Below are 17,227 nucleotides of genomic sequence, written 5' to 3'. Positions count from 1 at the left end.
TTTGAACACACATTGTATCTGATTTTAATGATTTATAAAATCATGACAAATAATCCAGTGAAATAAAATGGTGTAGCTGCACCAGTGTGTCATATATTCAAAACAGTGTTTTGAGCTACACAATAACGTCATTGTTGCCAGATGTATGAGGTAGCTTTCACCTCTAAACAAAAAGGGGGGTGATGAATAGTGTTGGCCTCAGTCACAGACACTGCTGTGCCTCGGTAGGTAGGACAAAGGCCTATTATCTGTGGCCAACAATATGGAGGGGGTGTAAATTACACACAACATGGGGAAGAGAAGGCCTTTCTCTGCTACAGAGGGGTCCAGGGGGATGAGAAGACTTTAAGTGCAGGCATGGAGAAAGATATGGATGGCAACAATTTTTCACAATACAAGCTGGGTTTAGATACAAAGAGCATGTGAGGAAGCATTAGTCCTATAACACAATATTATACTGGGATAGCAACAGGCCCACCATTCGCTGTGTGAGGAAAAAGTCCACCTCAGCTGTTGCTATAGGCAACGGCTGGCCAGATCAGAGGAAGCTACAGGGCTGACAGCTCTGCATCGTCGGGATCTACAAACTGGTGCCACGGCAACTGCCAGGGACTATATATATATATATATATATATATATATATATATATATATATATATATATATATATACATATATATATATATATATATATATATATATATATATGTATATATCTACACACATATATATATATATGTAGATATATACATATATATATATATATATATATATATATATATATATATATATATATATATATATATGTATATATCTACACACATATATATATATATATATATATATATATATATATATATATATATATATATATATATATATTATATACTTTGTATCTAAACCCAGCTTGTATTGTGAAAAATTGTTGCCATCCATTTCTTTATATACAATGCTCAAAATAATAAAGGGAACACTAAAATAACACATCCTAGATCTGAATGAATGAAATATTCTTATTAAATACTTTTTTCTTTACATAGTTGAATGTGCTGACAACAAAATCACACAAAAATTATCAATGGAAATCAAATTTATCAAACCATGGAGATCTGGATTTGGAGTCTCACTCAAAATCAAAGTGGAAAACCACACTACAGGCTGATCCAATGTTGATGTAATGTCCTTAAAACAAGTCAAAATGAGGCTCAGTAGTGTGTGTGGCCTCCACGTGCCTGTATAACCTCCCTACAACGCCTGGGCATGCTTCTGATGCGGTGGCGGATGGGCTCCTGAGGGATCTCCTCCCAGACCTGGACTAAAGCATCCGCCAACTCCTGGACAATCTGTGGTGCAACGTGGCGTTGGTGGATGGAGCAAGACATGATGTCCCAGATGTGCTCAATTGAATTCAGGTCTGGGGAACGGGCGGGCCAGTCCATAGCATCAATGCCTTCCTCTTGCAGGAACTGCGGACACACTCCAGCCACATGAGGTCTAGCATTGTCTTGCAGTAGGAGGAACCCAAGGCCAACCACACCAGCATATGGTCTCACAAGGGGTCTGAGGATCTCATATCGGTACCTAATGGCAGTCAGGCTACCTTTGGCGAGCACATTGAGGGCTGTGTGGCCCCCCAAAGAAATGCCACCCCACACCATGACTGACCCACCGCCAAACCGGTCATGCTGGAGGATGTTGCAGGCGGCAGAACGTTCTCCACCGTGTCACGTCTGTCACATGTGCTCAGTGTGAACCTGCTTTCATCTGTGAAGAGCACAGGGCGCCAGTGGCGAATTTGCCAATCTTGGTGTTCTCTGGCAAATGCCAAACGTCCTGCACGCTGTTGGGCTGTAAGCACAACCCCCACCTGTGGACGTTGGACCCTCATACCACCCTCATGGAGTCTGTTTCTGACCGTTTGAGCAGACACATGCACATTTGTGGCCTGCTGGAGGTAATTTTGCAGGGCTCTGGCAGTGCTCCTCCTTGCACAAAGGCGGAGGTAGCGGTCCTGCTGCTGGGTTGTTGCCCTCCTACGGCCTCCTCCACGTCTCCTGATGTACTGGCCTGTCTCCTGGTAGCGCCTCCACGCTCTGGACACTACGCTGACAGACACAGCAAACCTTCTTGCCACATCTCGCATTGATGTGCCATCCTGGATGTGCTGCACTACCTGAGCCACTTGTGTGGGTTGTAGACTCCGTCTCATGCTACCACTAGAGTGAAAGCACCGCTAGCATTCAAAAATGACCAAAACATCAGCCAGGAAGCATAAGAACTGAGAAGTGGTCTGTGGTTATCACCTGCAGAACCACTCCTTTATTGGGGGTGACTTGCTAATATCCTATAATTTCCACCTGTTGTCTATTCCATTTGCACAACAGCATGTGAAATTTATTGTCAATCAGTGTTGCTTCCTAAGTAGATAGTTTGACTTCACAGAAGTGTGATTGTCTTGGAGTTACATTGTGTTGTTTAAGTGTTCCCTTTATTTTTTTGAGCAGTGTATATATATACAGTGGGGAGAACAAGTATTTGATACACTGCCGATTTTGCAGGTTTTCCTACAAAGCATGTAGAGGTCTGTAATTTTTATCATAGGTACACTTCAACTGTGAGAGACGGAATCTAAAACAAAAATCCAGAAAATCACATTGTATGATTTTTAAGTAATTCATTTGCATTTTATTGCATGACATAAGTATTTGATACATCAGAAAAGCAGAACTTAATATTTGGTAAAGAAACCTTTGTTTGCAATTACAGAGATCATACGTTTCCTGTAGTTCTTGACCAAGTTTGCACACACTGCAGCAGGGATTTTGGCCCACTCCTCCATACAGACCTTCTCCAGATCCATCAGGTTTCGGGGCTGTCGCTGGGCAATACGGACTTTCAGCTCCCTCCAAAGATTTTCTATTGGGTTCAGGTCTGGAGACTGGCTAGGCCACTCCAGGACCTTGAGATGCTTCTTACGGAGCCACTCCTTAGTTGCCCTGGCTGTGTGTTTTGGGTCGTTGTCATGCTGGAATACCCAGCCACGACCTATCTTCAATGCTCTTACTGAGGGAAGGAGTTTGTTGGCCAAGATCTCGCGATACATGGCCCCATCCATCCTCCCCTCAATACGGTGCAGTCGTCCTGTCCCCTTTGCAGAAAAGCATCCCCAAAGAATGATGTTTCCACCTCCATGCTTCACGGTTGGGATGGTGTTCTTGGGGTTGTACTCATCCTTCTTCTTCCTCCAAAACACGGCGAGTGGAGTTTAGACCAAAAAGCTCTATTTTTGTCTCATCGGACCACATGACCTTCTCTCATTCCTCCTCTGGATCATCCAGATGGTCATTGGCAAACTTCAGACGGGCCTGGACATGCGCTGGCTTGAGCAGGGGGACCTTGCGTGCGCTGCAGGATTTTAATCCATGACGGCGTACTGTGTTAGCAATGGTTTTCTTTGAGACTGTGGTCCCAGCTCTCTTCAGGTCATTGACCAGGTCCTGCCACGTAGTTCTGGGCTGATCCCTCACCATCCTCATGATCATTGATGCCCCACGAGGTGAGATCTTGCATGGAGCCCCAGACAGAGTGATTGACCGTCATCTTGAACTTCTTCCATTTTCTAATAATTGCGCCAACAGTTGTTGCCTTCTCACCAAGCTGCTTGCCTATTGTCCTGTAGCCCATCCCAGCCTTGTGCAAGGTCTACAATTTTATCCCTGATGTCCTTACACAGCTCTCTGGTCTAGGCCATTGTGGAGAGGTTGGAGTCTGTTTGATTGAGTGTGTGGACAGGTGTATTTTATACAGGTAACGAGTTCAAACAGGTGCAGATAATACAGGGAATGAGTGGAGAACAGGGGGGCTTCTTAAAGAAAAACGAACAAGTCTGTGAGAGACGGAATTCTTACTGGTTGGTAGGTGATCAAAAACTTATGTCATGCAATAAAATGCAAATTAATTACTTAAAAATCACAATGTGATTTTCTGGACTTTTGTTTTAGATTCCGTCTCTCACAGTTGAAGTGTACCTATGATAAAAATGACAGATCTCTACATGCTTTGTAAGTAGGAAAACCTGAAAAATAGGCAGTGTATCAAATACTTGTTCTCCCCACTGTATATATATACACTGTGCTCTAATGGCCTATTTTTCACTGCAGTTCTGGTTCAAGACAACTGGATGACTGGTTAATCTTTCTAAAGGTGTCTTTAGAAAGATTAACCAGTGTATATTTTGTATTGAAATCCAGGGGTTGATTTTTGGAATATCCAGGGCTGAGGCTTTGACTGACAAAAGCCTGACACATATAATAGAAAAGCCAATAAAAAAAGTGTCTATTTCAATGTCCAGTCGTGTCTTTCACAGTACAGTTGTCTGAGCTATGCAGTGAAATGGGACATCAATCTGGATATAAATAGCAGTATGTAAATAACACTGTTGCTGTTCCACCCACATATCAATAAGGTAGTGATCTCCAGCCGACAGACAGAGCACTAGCCCTAACCGGACGACAACCAATTTCGACATACAGTACACCGTCTCATTAAACATCCCAACAAAAGAGTCCTTTGTTGAGAGGCGTATGCTTCCTGATTTCTGTGATGCTTGATGTCCATTTCCCCTTCTTGCTGCCCCTTCCTACAGTATGGTAGTCAATCAGATTATTCTAAAAGATGTTACCATAACACAGCCCATGCACCCATTATTTTAGAGTGCCTTCAGAATGTATTCACACCCCTTATCTTTTTCAAAATTGTGTTTGGTTACAGCCTGAATTTAAAAATAAATTAACTTAAAAAAAAAATATATCACTGGCCTACACACAATACCCCATAATGTCAAATTGGAATTATGGTTTTTGAAATGTATTAACATTTATTCAAAATGAAAAGCTGAAATGTCTTGAGTCAATAAGTATTCAACCCCTTTGTTATGGCAAATTTGAAATATGTTCAGGAGGTAAATTAGGCTTAAAGCTGCAATATGTAACTTTTTGGGTGACACTAACAAATTCACATAGACAAGTGAGTTACAGATCTGTCAGTCTCATTGAAAGCAAGTCTAGAAAGCTGTAGATCTGTTCTATTTGCTATTTCTATGCTTCCTATTCTTAAATTTTGTTTTTGCATCTTTTATTTTGGTTTTGTACACCAGCTTAAAACAGCTGAAAATACAATATTTTATGTTATTGAAAGGATTTTTATTTTATTTTTTACAGCGGTTTAGATGGTACAATGATTCTCTACACTGTATTCTCTATTGTTTGTTTAGTCACATAAACTGAAATTAGGAGAACTATTCAAATTTTACCAATCAAGAAATGGCAGTTAGTTCTGCATATTGTAGCTTTAACAAGTCACATAAGTTGCATGGACCCACACATACAATTAACGGTAAGGTCCCTTCGTCGAGCAGTGAATTTCAAAAAACAGATTCAACCACAAAGGGAGGTTTTCCACTGCCTCGCAAGAATGGCACCTATTGGTAGATACATTCTTTTTAAAGCAGACATGGAATATTTCTTTGAACACCTCGTGAAGTTACTAATTAGAATTTGGATGCTGTATCAATAAACCCAGTCACAACAAAGATACAGGCGCCCATCCTAACTCAGTCGCCGAAGAGGAAGGAAACCAACCGTTCAGGGATTTCACCATGAGGCCAATGGTGACTTTAAAATAGTTACAGAGATTAATGGCTCTGATAGTTTTCTCCTCTCATTGTAGTTACTTCACAATACTGTACAGAATAAAAATATTTCAAAACATACATCTAAATTAATAATGAAAAACATGTGGCTAAGAAATTGGCTTGTCTTGAATAAAAAGTGTTATGTTTGGGGCAAATCCAATACAACACATTACTGAGTACCACTTCATATTTTCAAGCATAGCGGTGGCTGCATCATGTTATGGTAATGGCTGTTGCTCAGCAACTCACTGCCTTCCTGAAGACAAACAATGTATATGAAATGCTTCAGTCTGGTTTTAGACCCCATCATAGCACTGAGACGGCACTTGTGAAGGTGGTAAATGACATTTTAATGGCATCGGACCGAGGCTCTGCATCTGTCCTCGTGCTCCTAGACCTTAGTGCTGCTTTTGATACCATCGATCACCACATTCTTTTGGAGAGATTGGAAACCCAAATTGGTCTACACGGACAAGTTCTGGCCTGGTTTAGATCTTATCTGTCGGAAAGATATCAGTTTGTCTCTGTGAATGGTTTGTCCTCTGACAAATCAACTGTAAATTTCGGTGTTCCTCAAGGTTCCGTTTTAGGACCGCTGTTGTTTTCACTATATATTTTACCTCTTGGGGATGTTATTCGAAAACATAATGTTAACTTTCACTGCTATGCGGATGATACACAGCTGTACATTTCAATGAAACATGGTGCTTCTACACCTGCATTGCTTGCTGTTTGGGGTTTTAGGCTGGGTTTCTGTACAGCACTTTGAGATATCAGCTGATGTACGAAGGGCTATATAAATAAATTTGATTTGATTTGATTTGATGGTGAAGCCCCAAAATTGCCCTCGCTAGAAGCATGTGTTTCAGACATAAGGAAGTGGATGGCAGCAAACTTTCTACTTTTAAACTCGGATAAAACAGAGATGCTTGTTCTAGGTCCCAAGAAACAAAGAGATCTTCTGTTGAATCTGACAATTAATCTTAATGGTTGTACAGTCATCTCAAATAAAACTGTGAAGGACCTCGGCGTTACTCTGGACCCTGATCTCTCTTTTGAAGAACATATCAAGACCATTTCAAGGACAGCTTTTTTCCATCTACGTAACATTGCAAAAATCAGAAACTTTCTGTCCAAAAATGATGCAGAAAAATTAATCCATGCTTTTGTCACTTCTAGGTTAGACTACTGCAATGCTCTACTTTCCGGCTACCCGGATAAAGCACTAAATAAACTTCAGTTAGTGCTAATTACGGCTGCTAGAATCCTGACTAGAACCAAAAATTTGATCATATTACTCCAGTGCTAGCCTCCCTACACTGGCTTCCTGTCAAAGCAAGGGCTGATTTCAAGGTTTTACTGCTAACCTACAAAGCATTGCATGGGCTTGCTCCTACCTATCTCTCTGATTTGGTCCTGCCGTACATACCTACACGTACGCTACGGTCACAAGACGCAGGCCTCCTAATTGTCCCTAGAATTTCTAAGCAAACAGCTGGAGGCAGGGCTTTCTCCTATAGAGCTCCATTTTTATGGAACGGTCTGCCTACCCATGTCAGAGACGCAAACTCGGTCTCAACCTTTAAGTCTTTACTGAAGACTCATCTCTTCAGTGGGTCATATGATTGAGTGTAGTCTGGCCCAGGAGTGGGAAGGTGAACGGAAAGGCTCTGGAGCAACGAACCACCCTTGCTGTCTCTGCCTGGCCGGTTCCCCTCTTTCCACTGGGATTCTCTGCCTCTAACCCTATTACAGGGGCTGAGTCACTGGCTTGCTGGGGCTCTCTCATGCCGTCCCTGGAGGGGGTGCGTCACCTGAGTGGGTTGATTCACTGATGTGGTCATCCTGTCTGGGTTGGCGCCCCCCCTTGGGTTGTGCCGTGGCGGAGATCTTTGCGGGCTATACTCAGCTTTGTCTCAGGATGGTAAGTTGGTGGTTGAAGATATCCCTCCAGTGGTGTGGGGGCTGTGCTTTGGCAAAGTGGGTGGGGTTATATCCTTCCTGTTTGGCCCTGTCCGGGGGTGTCCTCGGGTGGGGCCACAGTGTCTCCTGACCCCTCCTGTCTCAGCCTCCAGTATTTATGCTGCAGTAGTTTATGTGTCAGGGGGCTGGGGTCAGTTTGTTATATCTGGAGTACTTCTCCTGTCCAATTCGGTGTCCTGTGTGAATCTAAGTGTGCGTTCTCTAATTCTCTCCTTCTCTCTCTCGGAGGACCTGAGCCCTAGGACCATGCCCCAGGACTACCTGACATGATGACTCCTTGCTGTCCCCAGTCCACCTGGCCGTGCTGCTACTCCAGACCTGAGCCCTAGGACCATGCCCCAGGACTACTTGACATGATGACTCCTTGCTGTCCCCAGTCCACCTGGCCGTGCTGCTGCTCCAGTTTCAACTGTTCTGCCTTATTATTATTCGACCATGCTGGTCATTTATGAACATTTGAACATCTTGGCCATGTTCTGTTATAATCTCTACCCGGCACAGCCAGAAGAGGACTGGCCACCCCACATAGCCTGGTTCCTCTTTAGGTTTCTTCCTAGGTTTTGGCCTTTCTAGGGAGTTTTTCCTAACCACCGTGCATCTACACCTGCATTGCTTGCTGTTTGGGGTTTTAGGCTGGGTTTCTGTACAGCACTTTGAGATATCAGCTGATGTACGAAGGGCTATATAAATAAATTTGATTTGATTTGATTTAATGCTTGTAATTGTGAAGGACTGGAGAGATTCAGGATAAAAAAAATAAATGGAATGGAGCTAAGCACAAGAAAAATCCTAGAGGAATCATCACTGGGAGATTAATGCACCTTTCAGCAGGACAATAACCTGAAACACAAGGCCAAATCTACACTGGAAATGCTTACCAAGAAGACAGTGAATATTCCTGAGTGGCCAAGTTACAGTTTTGACCTAAATCTACTTGAAAACTATGGCAAGGCCTACAAATGGTTGTCTAGCGATGATCAACAAACAATTTGACATAGCTTGAAGAATTTTGAAAAAAATAATGGGCAAATGTTGCATAACCCAGGTGTAGAAAGCTCTTAGAAACTCTCCAAGAAAGTCTCAGAGCTGTAATCACTGCCAAAGTTGTTTCTACAAAGTATTGACTCAGGGATGTAAATACAGTTGAAGTCGGAAGTTTACAAACACTTAGGTTGTAGTCATTAAAACAAACTATAGTTTCGGCAAGTCGGTTAGGACATCTACTTTGTCCATGACACAAGTAATTTTTCCATCAATTGTTTACAGACAGATAATTTCACTTATAATTCACTGTATGACAATTCCAGTGGGTCAGAAGTTTACATACACTAAGTTGACAGCGCCCTTAACCAGCTTGGAAAATTCCAGAAAATGATGGCATGGCTTTAGAAGCTTCTGATAGGCTAATTGACATCATTTGAGTCAATTGGAGGTGTACCTGTGGATGTATTTCAAGGCCTACCTTCAAACCCAGTGCCTCTTTACTTGACATCATGGGAAAATCAAAAGAAATCAGCCAAGACCTCAGAAAAAAATTGTAGACCTCAACACCTCCACAGTCTGGTCCATCCTTGGGAGCAATTTCCAAACGCCTGAAGGTACCACATTCATCTTTACAAACAATAGTACGCAAGTATATACACCATGGGACCAGGCAGCCGTCATACCGCTCAGGAAGGAGACGCGTTCTGTCTCCTAGAGATGAACGTACTTGGGTGCGAAAAGTGCAAATCAATCCCAGAACAACAGCAAAGGACCTTGTAAAGATGCTGGAGGAAACAGGTACAAAAGTATCTATATCCACAGTAAAACGAGTCCTATATCGACATAACCTGAAAGGCTGCTCAGCAAGGAAGAAGCCACTGCTCCAAAACCGCCATAAAAAAGCCAGACTACGGTTTGCAACTGCACATGGGGACAAAGATCATACTTTTTGGAGAAATGTCCTCTAGTCTGATGAAACGAAAATAGAACTGTTTGGCCATAATGACCATCGTTATGTTTGGAGGAAAAAGGGGGATGCTTGCAAGCTGAAGAACACCATCCCAACCCTGAAGCACGGGGGTGGCAGCATCATGTTGTGGGGGTGCTTTGCTGCAGGAGGGACTGGTGCACTTCACAAAATAGATGGCATCATGAGGTAGTGAACAGGTGTACTCCCTGTTCACCCACGACTGCGTGGCCACGCACGCCTCCAACTCAATCATCAAGTTTGCGGACGACACAACAGTGGTAGGCTTGATTACCAACAACGACGAGACGGCCTACAGGGAGGAGGTGAGGGCCCTCGGAGTGTGGTGTCAGGAAAATAACCTCACACTCAACGTCAACAAAACTAAGGAGATGATTGTGGACTTCAGGAAACAGCAGAGGGAACACCCCCCTATCCACATCGATGGAACAGTAGTGGAGAGAGTAGCAAGTTTTAAGTTCCTCGGCATACACATCACAGACAAACTGAATTGGTCCACTCACACAGACAGCATCGTGAAGAAGGCGCAGCAGCGCCTCTTCAACCTCAGGAGGCTGAAGAAATTCGGCTTGTCACCAAAAGCACTCACAAACTTCTACAGAGGCACAATCGAGAGCATCCTGGCGGGCTGTATCACCGCCTGGTACGGCAACTGCTCCGCCCTCAACCGTAAGGCTCTCCAGAGGGTAGTGAGGTCTGCACAACGCATCATCGGGGGCAAACTACCTGCCCTCCAGGACACCTACACCACCCGATGTTACAGGAAGGCCATAAAGATCATCAAGGACATCTACCACCCGAGCCACTGCCTGTTCACCCCGCTATCATCCAGAAGGCGAGGTCAGTACAGGTGCATCAAAGCTGGGACCGAGAGACTGAAAAACAGCTTCTATCTCAAGGCCATCAGACTGTTAAACAGCCACCACTAACATTGAGTGGCTGCTGCCTACACACTGACACTGACTCAACTCCAGCCACTTTAATAATGGGAATTGATGGGAAATGTTGTAAATATATCACTAGCCACTTTAAACAATGCTACCTTATATAATGTTACTTACCCTACATTATTCATCTCATATGCATACCTATATTCTGTACTCTATATCATCGACTGCATCCTTATGTAATACATGTATCACTAGCCACTTTAACTATGCCACTTTGTTTACATATTCATCTCACATGTATATACTGTACTCGATACCATCTACTGTATCTTGCCTATGCTGCTCTGTACCATCACTCACTCATATATCCTTATGTACATATTCTTTATCCCCTTACACTGTGTATAAGACAGTAGATTAGGAATTGTTAGTTAGATTACTTGTTGGTTATTACTGCATTGTCGGAACTAGAAGCACAAGCATTTCGCTACACTCGCATTAACATCTGCTAACCATGTGTATGTGACAAATAAAATTTGATTTGATTTGAAATTATGTTGATATATTGAAGCAACATCTCAAGACATCAGTCAGGAAGCTTGCTCGCAAATGGGTCTTCCAAATGGACAATGACCCCAGGCATACTTACAAAGTTGTGGCAAAATGGCTTAAGGACAACAAAGTCAAGGTATTGGAGTGACCATTACAAAGCCCTGACCTCAATCCCATAGAACATTTGTGGGCAGAACTGAAAAAGTGTGTGCGAGCAAGGAGGCCTACAAACTTGACTCAGTTACACCAGTTCTGTCAGGAGGAATGGGACAAAATGCACCAAACTTATTGTGGGAAGCTTGTGGAAGGCTACCTGAAATGTTTGACCCAAGTTAAACAATTTAAGGGCAATGCTACCAAATACTAATTGAGTTTATGTAAACTTTTGACCCACTAGGAATGTGATGAAAGAATTAAATGCTGAAATAAATAATTCTCTCCACTATTATTCTGATATTTTATATCTTAAAATAAAGTGGTGATCCTAACTCACCTAAGACAGGGAATTTGTACTAGGATTAAATGTCAGGAATTGTGAAAAACTGAATTTGAATATATTTGGCTAAGGTGTATGTAAACTTCAGACTTCTACTGTACATATGTAAATGACATATTTCTGTTTTTCATTTTCAATATATTTGCTAAAATTTCAAAAGACATGTTTTCACTTTGTCATTATGGAGTATTGTGAGTAGATGGGTGATATCAAAATAAATGTAATCCATTTTTAATTCAGGCTATAACACAACAATATGTTGAATAAATCATGCGGTATGAATCCTGAAGGCACTAGATGTGATAATGTAAGGGGAGTGGGTGAATTTGGAGAATTTAAAATTTTTCAAGAACTTTAAACAGCTTTATGCTGCAATCTAGTGAGATAATTATTATGCCGAATTCTATGTAAAAAATAAATAAATAAAACTATTTTTCTGCCTAGGTTCACTAAGCATACCCAGTTGCTTGTTTACATTTCATTTTAATGAGGGTGTTATTCTGACTTTTGTAAATCACACATCTCAATATTCTACACTAACATTACTAGGATATTACATCCAAATTACAACAAAGTACATCATCAATACAGAAACATATCATAGCATCATAATTAATACACAAATATAATGATATTATCACAAGGTACCTGATTACATTTAAATCAAGTATTTTTCTGCATATCTAAGCATACCTCTTGAGTTATCTGTATCCACCTGACTGGTGGTTGTTCATTTAAAGAAACGAAATATGCTTCTCTGCTAAAATCGGGTTCAAAGATTGAAAGGAATGTGAGTCTTATTTAGTATATTTAGTAATTACTTCCTTTTCTATAGTCTAGCAACCTTGCCAGATAGTTAGACAAACTACTCTAAATTGATTGATAGCCTGAAATGGCTTGGTAGCTAATTATGAGGTTGGGAGATTGGGAACCTATCTAGCTGGCTAGCAAAAACCATCTTCATAAAATGGCTAGATGGCTAGTATCTAGCAAACAAACATTTTTGTTTTATTTATTTATCAAGAAGGAATGAATAAACTACACAGCTTGATATAATTAATGTACAAAAATACCTCCTGTGACTCCTACCCATTACAGGCAGCTAAAATGTAAATCAAATGCTGTGTGTCACTCAACACTCTCTCTTCTCCTCCACTGACAACACTGCACGTACTAGAGTATCTAGCATCCTGCCTTACTAGGGAGAATAGGGGGGATACTCTATGCCTGGTCCAGTCAGTGCCCCCTCCACAAAATACTGCAGACAGATCTTTTGATTAATAATTATGATAAAGCATGGGCTTGAAAATTAAATGGATCGAGAAACACTGGTCTATGCTACTGCACTGTACAAACACAAACCCTTTCAAAGATTGTTTTTCCTCCAGACAGCTCTCTTTGACATGATGGGATAATAACTGAGCATGCATTCTGAGGGAGGATAGCTCGAGACATCTTCTGACCTTTGAGTAATTTGCTGTCTTTCATGCTACACAGAGGAAAGAGACAGTGGCTAAGGAGGGCTGAAGAGGGTTGTCTGACTGGGTGGACTACTCACTGTTCAATGGGCACAACTACCAGAAGCCTTATCTACTGCCCTGCTGTACTTCAGCCATAGACATCATCTCTGAATGATCTTAGTAGTCACCATGTTTTACACACAGAGCTCTCCTCTTCCTCATGAAAAGAGGACCACAGAGAATACAATACCAGCAGACAATGTTGTCTCTAGTTATCTGTGCCTGAGGATAAAAGTATGCATTTGATTAGAGTAACATAAACATCAAGCCTTTAAGGAGGTCTTCAGTTCAGGGCAGGGTCACATCGCCTACCTGCAGCATGAATTCACAGTCCTCCCGGCCCACAAAGATCATCTCCCGTGGGAGGCGGTGGCGGGTGCCAGAGCTGCTGACCAGGAACCATGATGTCACGCTCATCTTTACAGGCCCCCTAGGAAACCCCTTTGCATCCTGGGACACACAGGGGACAAATAAAGTCAGAGTAGGACACATGGAATGTACAGCATGGTATACATTCAGGGAGGTGGCCATAACCATCGGTCCACAGACCAATTGTCCCTTAAAATATGCTAAAACTTTTTTCCATCATAAAAGGGATACATTGGACAGATATATCCATTACATAGACATTTTGTGGAACATATTGATTGTTTACATTTATTGTTCCATTGTTTTGGTGGTAACACACACAGTGCTGCACACTGCCAAGCCTTGTAGATACCACTACATCAGCAAATACGGTTCAAAGATGGCTAGAGCATTTCAGAGCACTTCATCCACTCAACCAACAAACAATAAATTGCTGATTTCAATGCTTTTTCTGTCAATATAGATTGTACATCCATCAGCCCGCTGTAGGCCTAGCTAGATATGTATATATATGAGGGAGCAGGACATCAATTGATTGACCTGTTATTTGACTTCACTGGCTAACGAAACATTCCCAAAATGCTATGCAGGATGCTGATTCACAGGAAATGACATGAGAAAGGGTGGTGTTATTGGTTACATTGAAAAATCAATGGCAGACATGCTTGGGTGGAAACATGACTGTGAGCCTATTTTTAAATGACACCATAATTAATAATTTGGTGAGCATGATCAGTAACTACTGTCTGTGTGCCCTTTGTATTGGTTCAATGTCACCAACAGAAAACGGTACTGTAGCTAGGGCTGTGGTGAACGTAAGCCCACAGCCCCCTGGGTAGAAGTCAGATCTGATATGACACAGAGCGCTTTGGTACTGGTGCCAAGGGATGTGAAACTGAGAGGGACCAAGATGCTACATGTTGTATCAAAAACACTCAAACCACACCCTTGACCAGGGATGGCCAGTCCTCTCCTGGAGTGCTACTGTTCTAACACACCTGATTCCACTCATCAGCTGCTCATCAGGACCTTGATTAGCTGAATCAGGTGTGTTAGATCAGGGGTGTTAATACTGCTAGGAGGAGATCGCAATACCGCACAGCCATTTCACTGAGGAATAAATGGGGCTTTGATAGCAGCAAACAGCATCAGATGCCTTGTAAACTTAATGAGAGCCTACAGGATGTCCAGCAATGGACATATATGGTGTTGCTCTGACACCACAAGACAAAGATACTATAGGCCCTAAAAGACACCCAAAACCATATATACTGTATATATACAAAATAACAATGTAGGCCTATATGGTGATAAGTAAGCTATTATTAGTATGTTATAAGCTTTATCCTATTGACTAGCACATGTTAGGCCTATCTCGAATGGAAAAAAATAAAACATATTTGAAAGTAAATATATTATATTTCATATGAAATACGTAATTATTCATAAACACATTTGATTCATTATTCATACTGAGAATACGAATCCCATCCATTTTCACATTCCATTACAGGCCAGTGTCAGCAGGCTATAGGGTGCACGTGATTCAACACGTTCGTCTGTAGGCCCTACTTGAAACATACAGACTAATTGAATCACCGTCCCGGTTACATTCAAGCTCAACCTAAATGTGTTCTTGAGGCGACCCGTTTAACCAATACGAAGGACAGGGAAACAATTAAATCCAAAGCATTTAATTTGAGAAATAACTCGATCAGATAGCGCAGCTGTGGTCCCGAATGCATAAGGGATCAGGGAGAAGCCGAGACGACTGGATGATAATGATGATGCTATGTCTGGTTTATATGCCTAGCCCTATTGCTATTTCACATAGGCTACTACGATACACTGTATTGATATTTACACATATATAGGGCGCTATAGCATAATATAAGCAGAGGGTGCCACTGTCGGAAATGCCATGGACAGAATGCTTGGATACAATGTAACATAAAAAATGCGTGTTAAACACCAATACTAGTCTGTAGCAGGCTGCTGGCCCATTCATTGAAGCACGGACGAGCTTGATCTTTCTCCTTTTAACCCCAAATATATCCGCGCCGACCACACCAAAGATAGGCCTTGGCTACTGGCATCATAAACCAACGTAATTCTCTACTACAGAAATCCTTGCCCAGTCATGCGACCTACCTACAATATTCCAGATGCTGCTCCACACCAGAAAGCAATAAACGATGTCACCACCAAATAGACAGCAACAGCCTTGGCGCAATCCCTTGACAGTTTGTGGTCAAATGTGGCTTGAAATCATTGTCGTAACACGGGTCCAGGTGAATAACATGCGGACTTCGGGTGGGGATATTGATGCTGCTGTTATGGCATTTCTGTCTGTGACGGAGAGTCGCCGACCGTGGACCAGCGCCCTCTCCAAGCTCTCGGCAGGTTGTTGACGCAACACCACCAGAGGCGAATATCAAACGCTGCTTTATCGGGTGGTGCACCTGCTGTAATGAAGGCCAAATACAGGAATTTAGCTATGTATATCTCAAATAAATATTATCAAGCGATGTCAAACGAAAATTTGTCGAGGATTCCTGTGAAAATAGCATTGCATATAGAAAATATGATTTATTTATTTATTATTCAAGTGAGGGACATTGGTCACTTTCTGTGATGTCGTCAAGTCTTGTGTTTCCTTTATAATAATTTAATATTGTAGTATAGACTAACAGCAAATTTGGAGACGCTGACATGATTTCAAATGTTGCACGTGTTATTATTACGGATATTGACTGCACGTAGGCCAAAAGGGTATGCTTTCTCATCCCATCCAAACTGTCAGGTTAGGCTAGGCTACATGTCTTTACCACGCCCTTTTGGGTGGCCTGTAAATCCACGCGCCCGTATTTATGTAGTAGCCAACAGTCGGCTATTCATTCGATGTGGTTGCTGAAAGCAAATCACAACTTTATAAACTGTTCATAGTTATTTTTCCGCTGTAACCTCTAGCGGAAAAATCCGTAAGAACTACCAACATCAAAACAACATTAATGCGTGTTGTTTTGATGCTGCTGCACGCATTGTTGTTTTGTTGCTGTACGCATTAATATTGTTTTGTTGCTGCACGCATTAATGTTGTGTTGTTGCTGCACGCATTCATGTTGTTTTGATGCTGCACGCATTAATGCTGTTTTAACGCTGCAAGCATTGTTGTTTTGATGCTGCTGCACGCATTGTTGTTTTGTTGCTGCACGCATTAATATTGTTTTGTTGCTGCACGCATTGTTGTTTTGATGCTGCACGCATTAATGCTGTTTTAACGCTGCAAGCATTGTTGTTTTGATGCTGCACGCATTGTTGTTTTGATGCTGCATGCATTCATGTTGTTTTGATGTTGGTAGTTCTTACGGCACTGGTCTAGTTGCTTGAAAAAACACTTTTGATTATATTACTTATAGTTTTCACACTACAATCATATTTACATAAATCCCAATGCATTTCAGGGGCCATAGACGAATGGGAAAGAAATCTGGAATAAGCTAGAAAATACCATTCCATTTAATAAAGAAACGCTAAAACGTGCAGACCGGTCTGGAATAGTGTGCTTGTATACAGCTTTTTGATACCATTTAAATACTTTTTGAACTAGAATTGTTTTAAATCTGCATAAAACTCAATAGGCTTGAATGAAAAGTAGTTGAATTCACCACTTGAAACGTTAAAGCTAAAGGATTGTTGCTATTTGCATTTGCATAAAAGCCCCATGGACTTTAAAGGCCAAATTTGGATTCA

General features: G+C 41.7%; 1 protein-coding gene across 1 annotated transcript in view; it reads right to left on the bottom strand.

Moving 5' to 3' along the window:
- Window positions 1-15,834, bottom strand: part of LOC135557669 (centrosomal protein of 170 kDa protein B-like) — a 37,328-nt gene extending 21,494 nt beyond the window's left edge. The window contains 2 exon segments of the mRNA XM_064991169.1: window positions 13,418-13,555; window positions 15,626-15,834. Coding sequence (XP_064847241.1) covers window positions 13,418-13,522 — 105 coding nt within the window. The 5' untranslated portion in view covers window positions 13,523-13,555; window positions 15,626-15,834.
- Between the last annotated feature and the right edge of the window lie 1,393 nt (window positions 15,835-17,227).

This window comes from Oncorhynchus masou, chromosome 16 (genome assembly GCF_036934945.1).
Source record: "Oncorhynchus masou masou isolate Uvic2021 chromosome 16, UVic_Omas_1.1, whole genome shotgun sequence".
Classification (NCBI taxonomy): Eukaryota; Metazoa; Chordata; class Actinopteri; order Salmoniformes; family Salmonidae; genus Oncorhynchus; species Oncorhynchus masou.
This window is presented reverse-complemented; position numbering and strand designations above follow the sequence as displayed.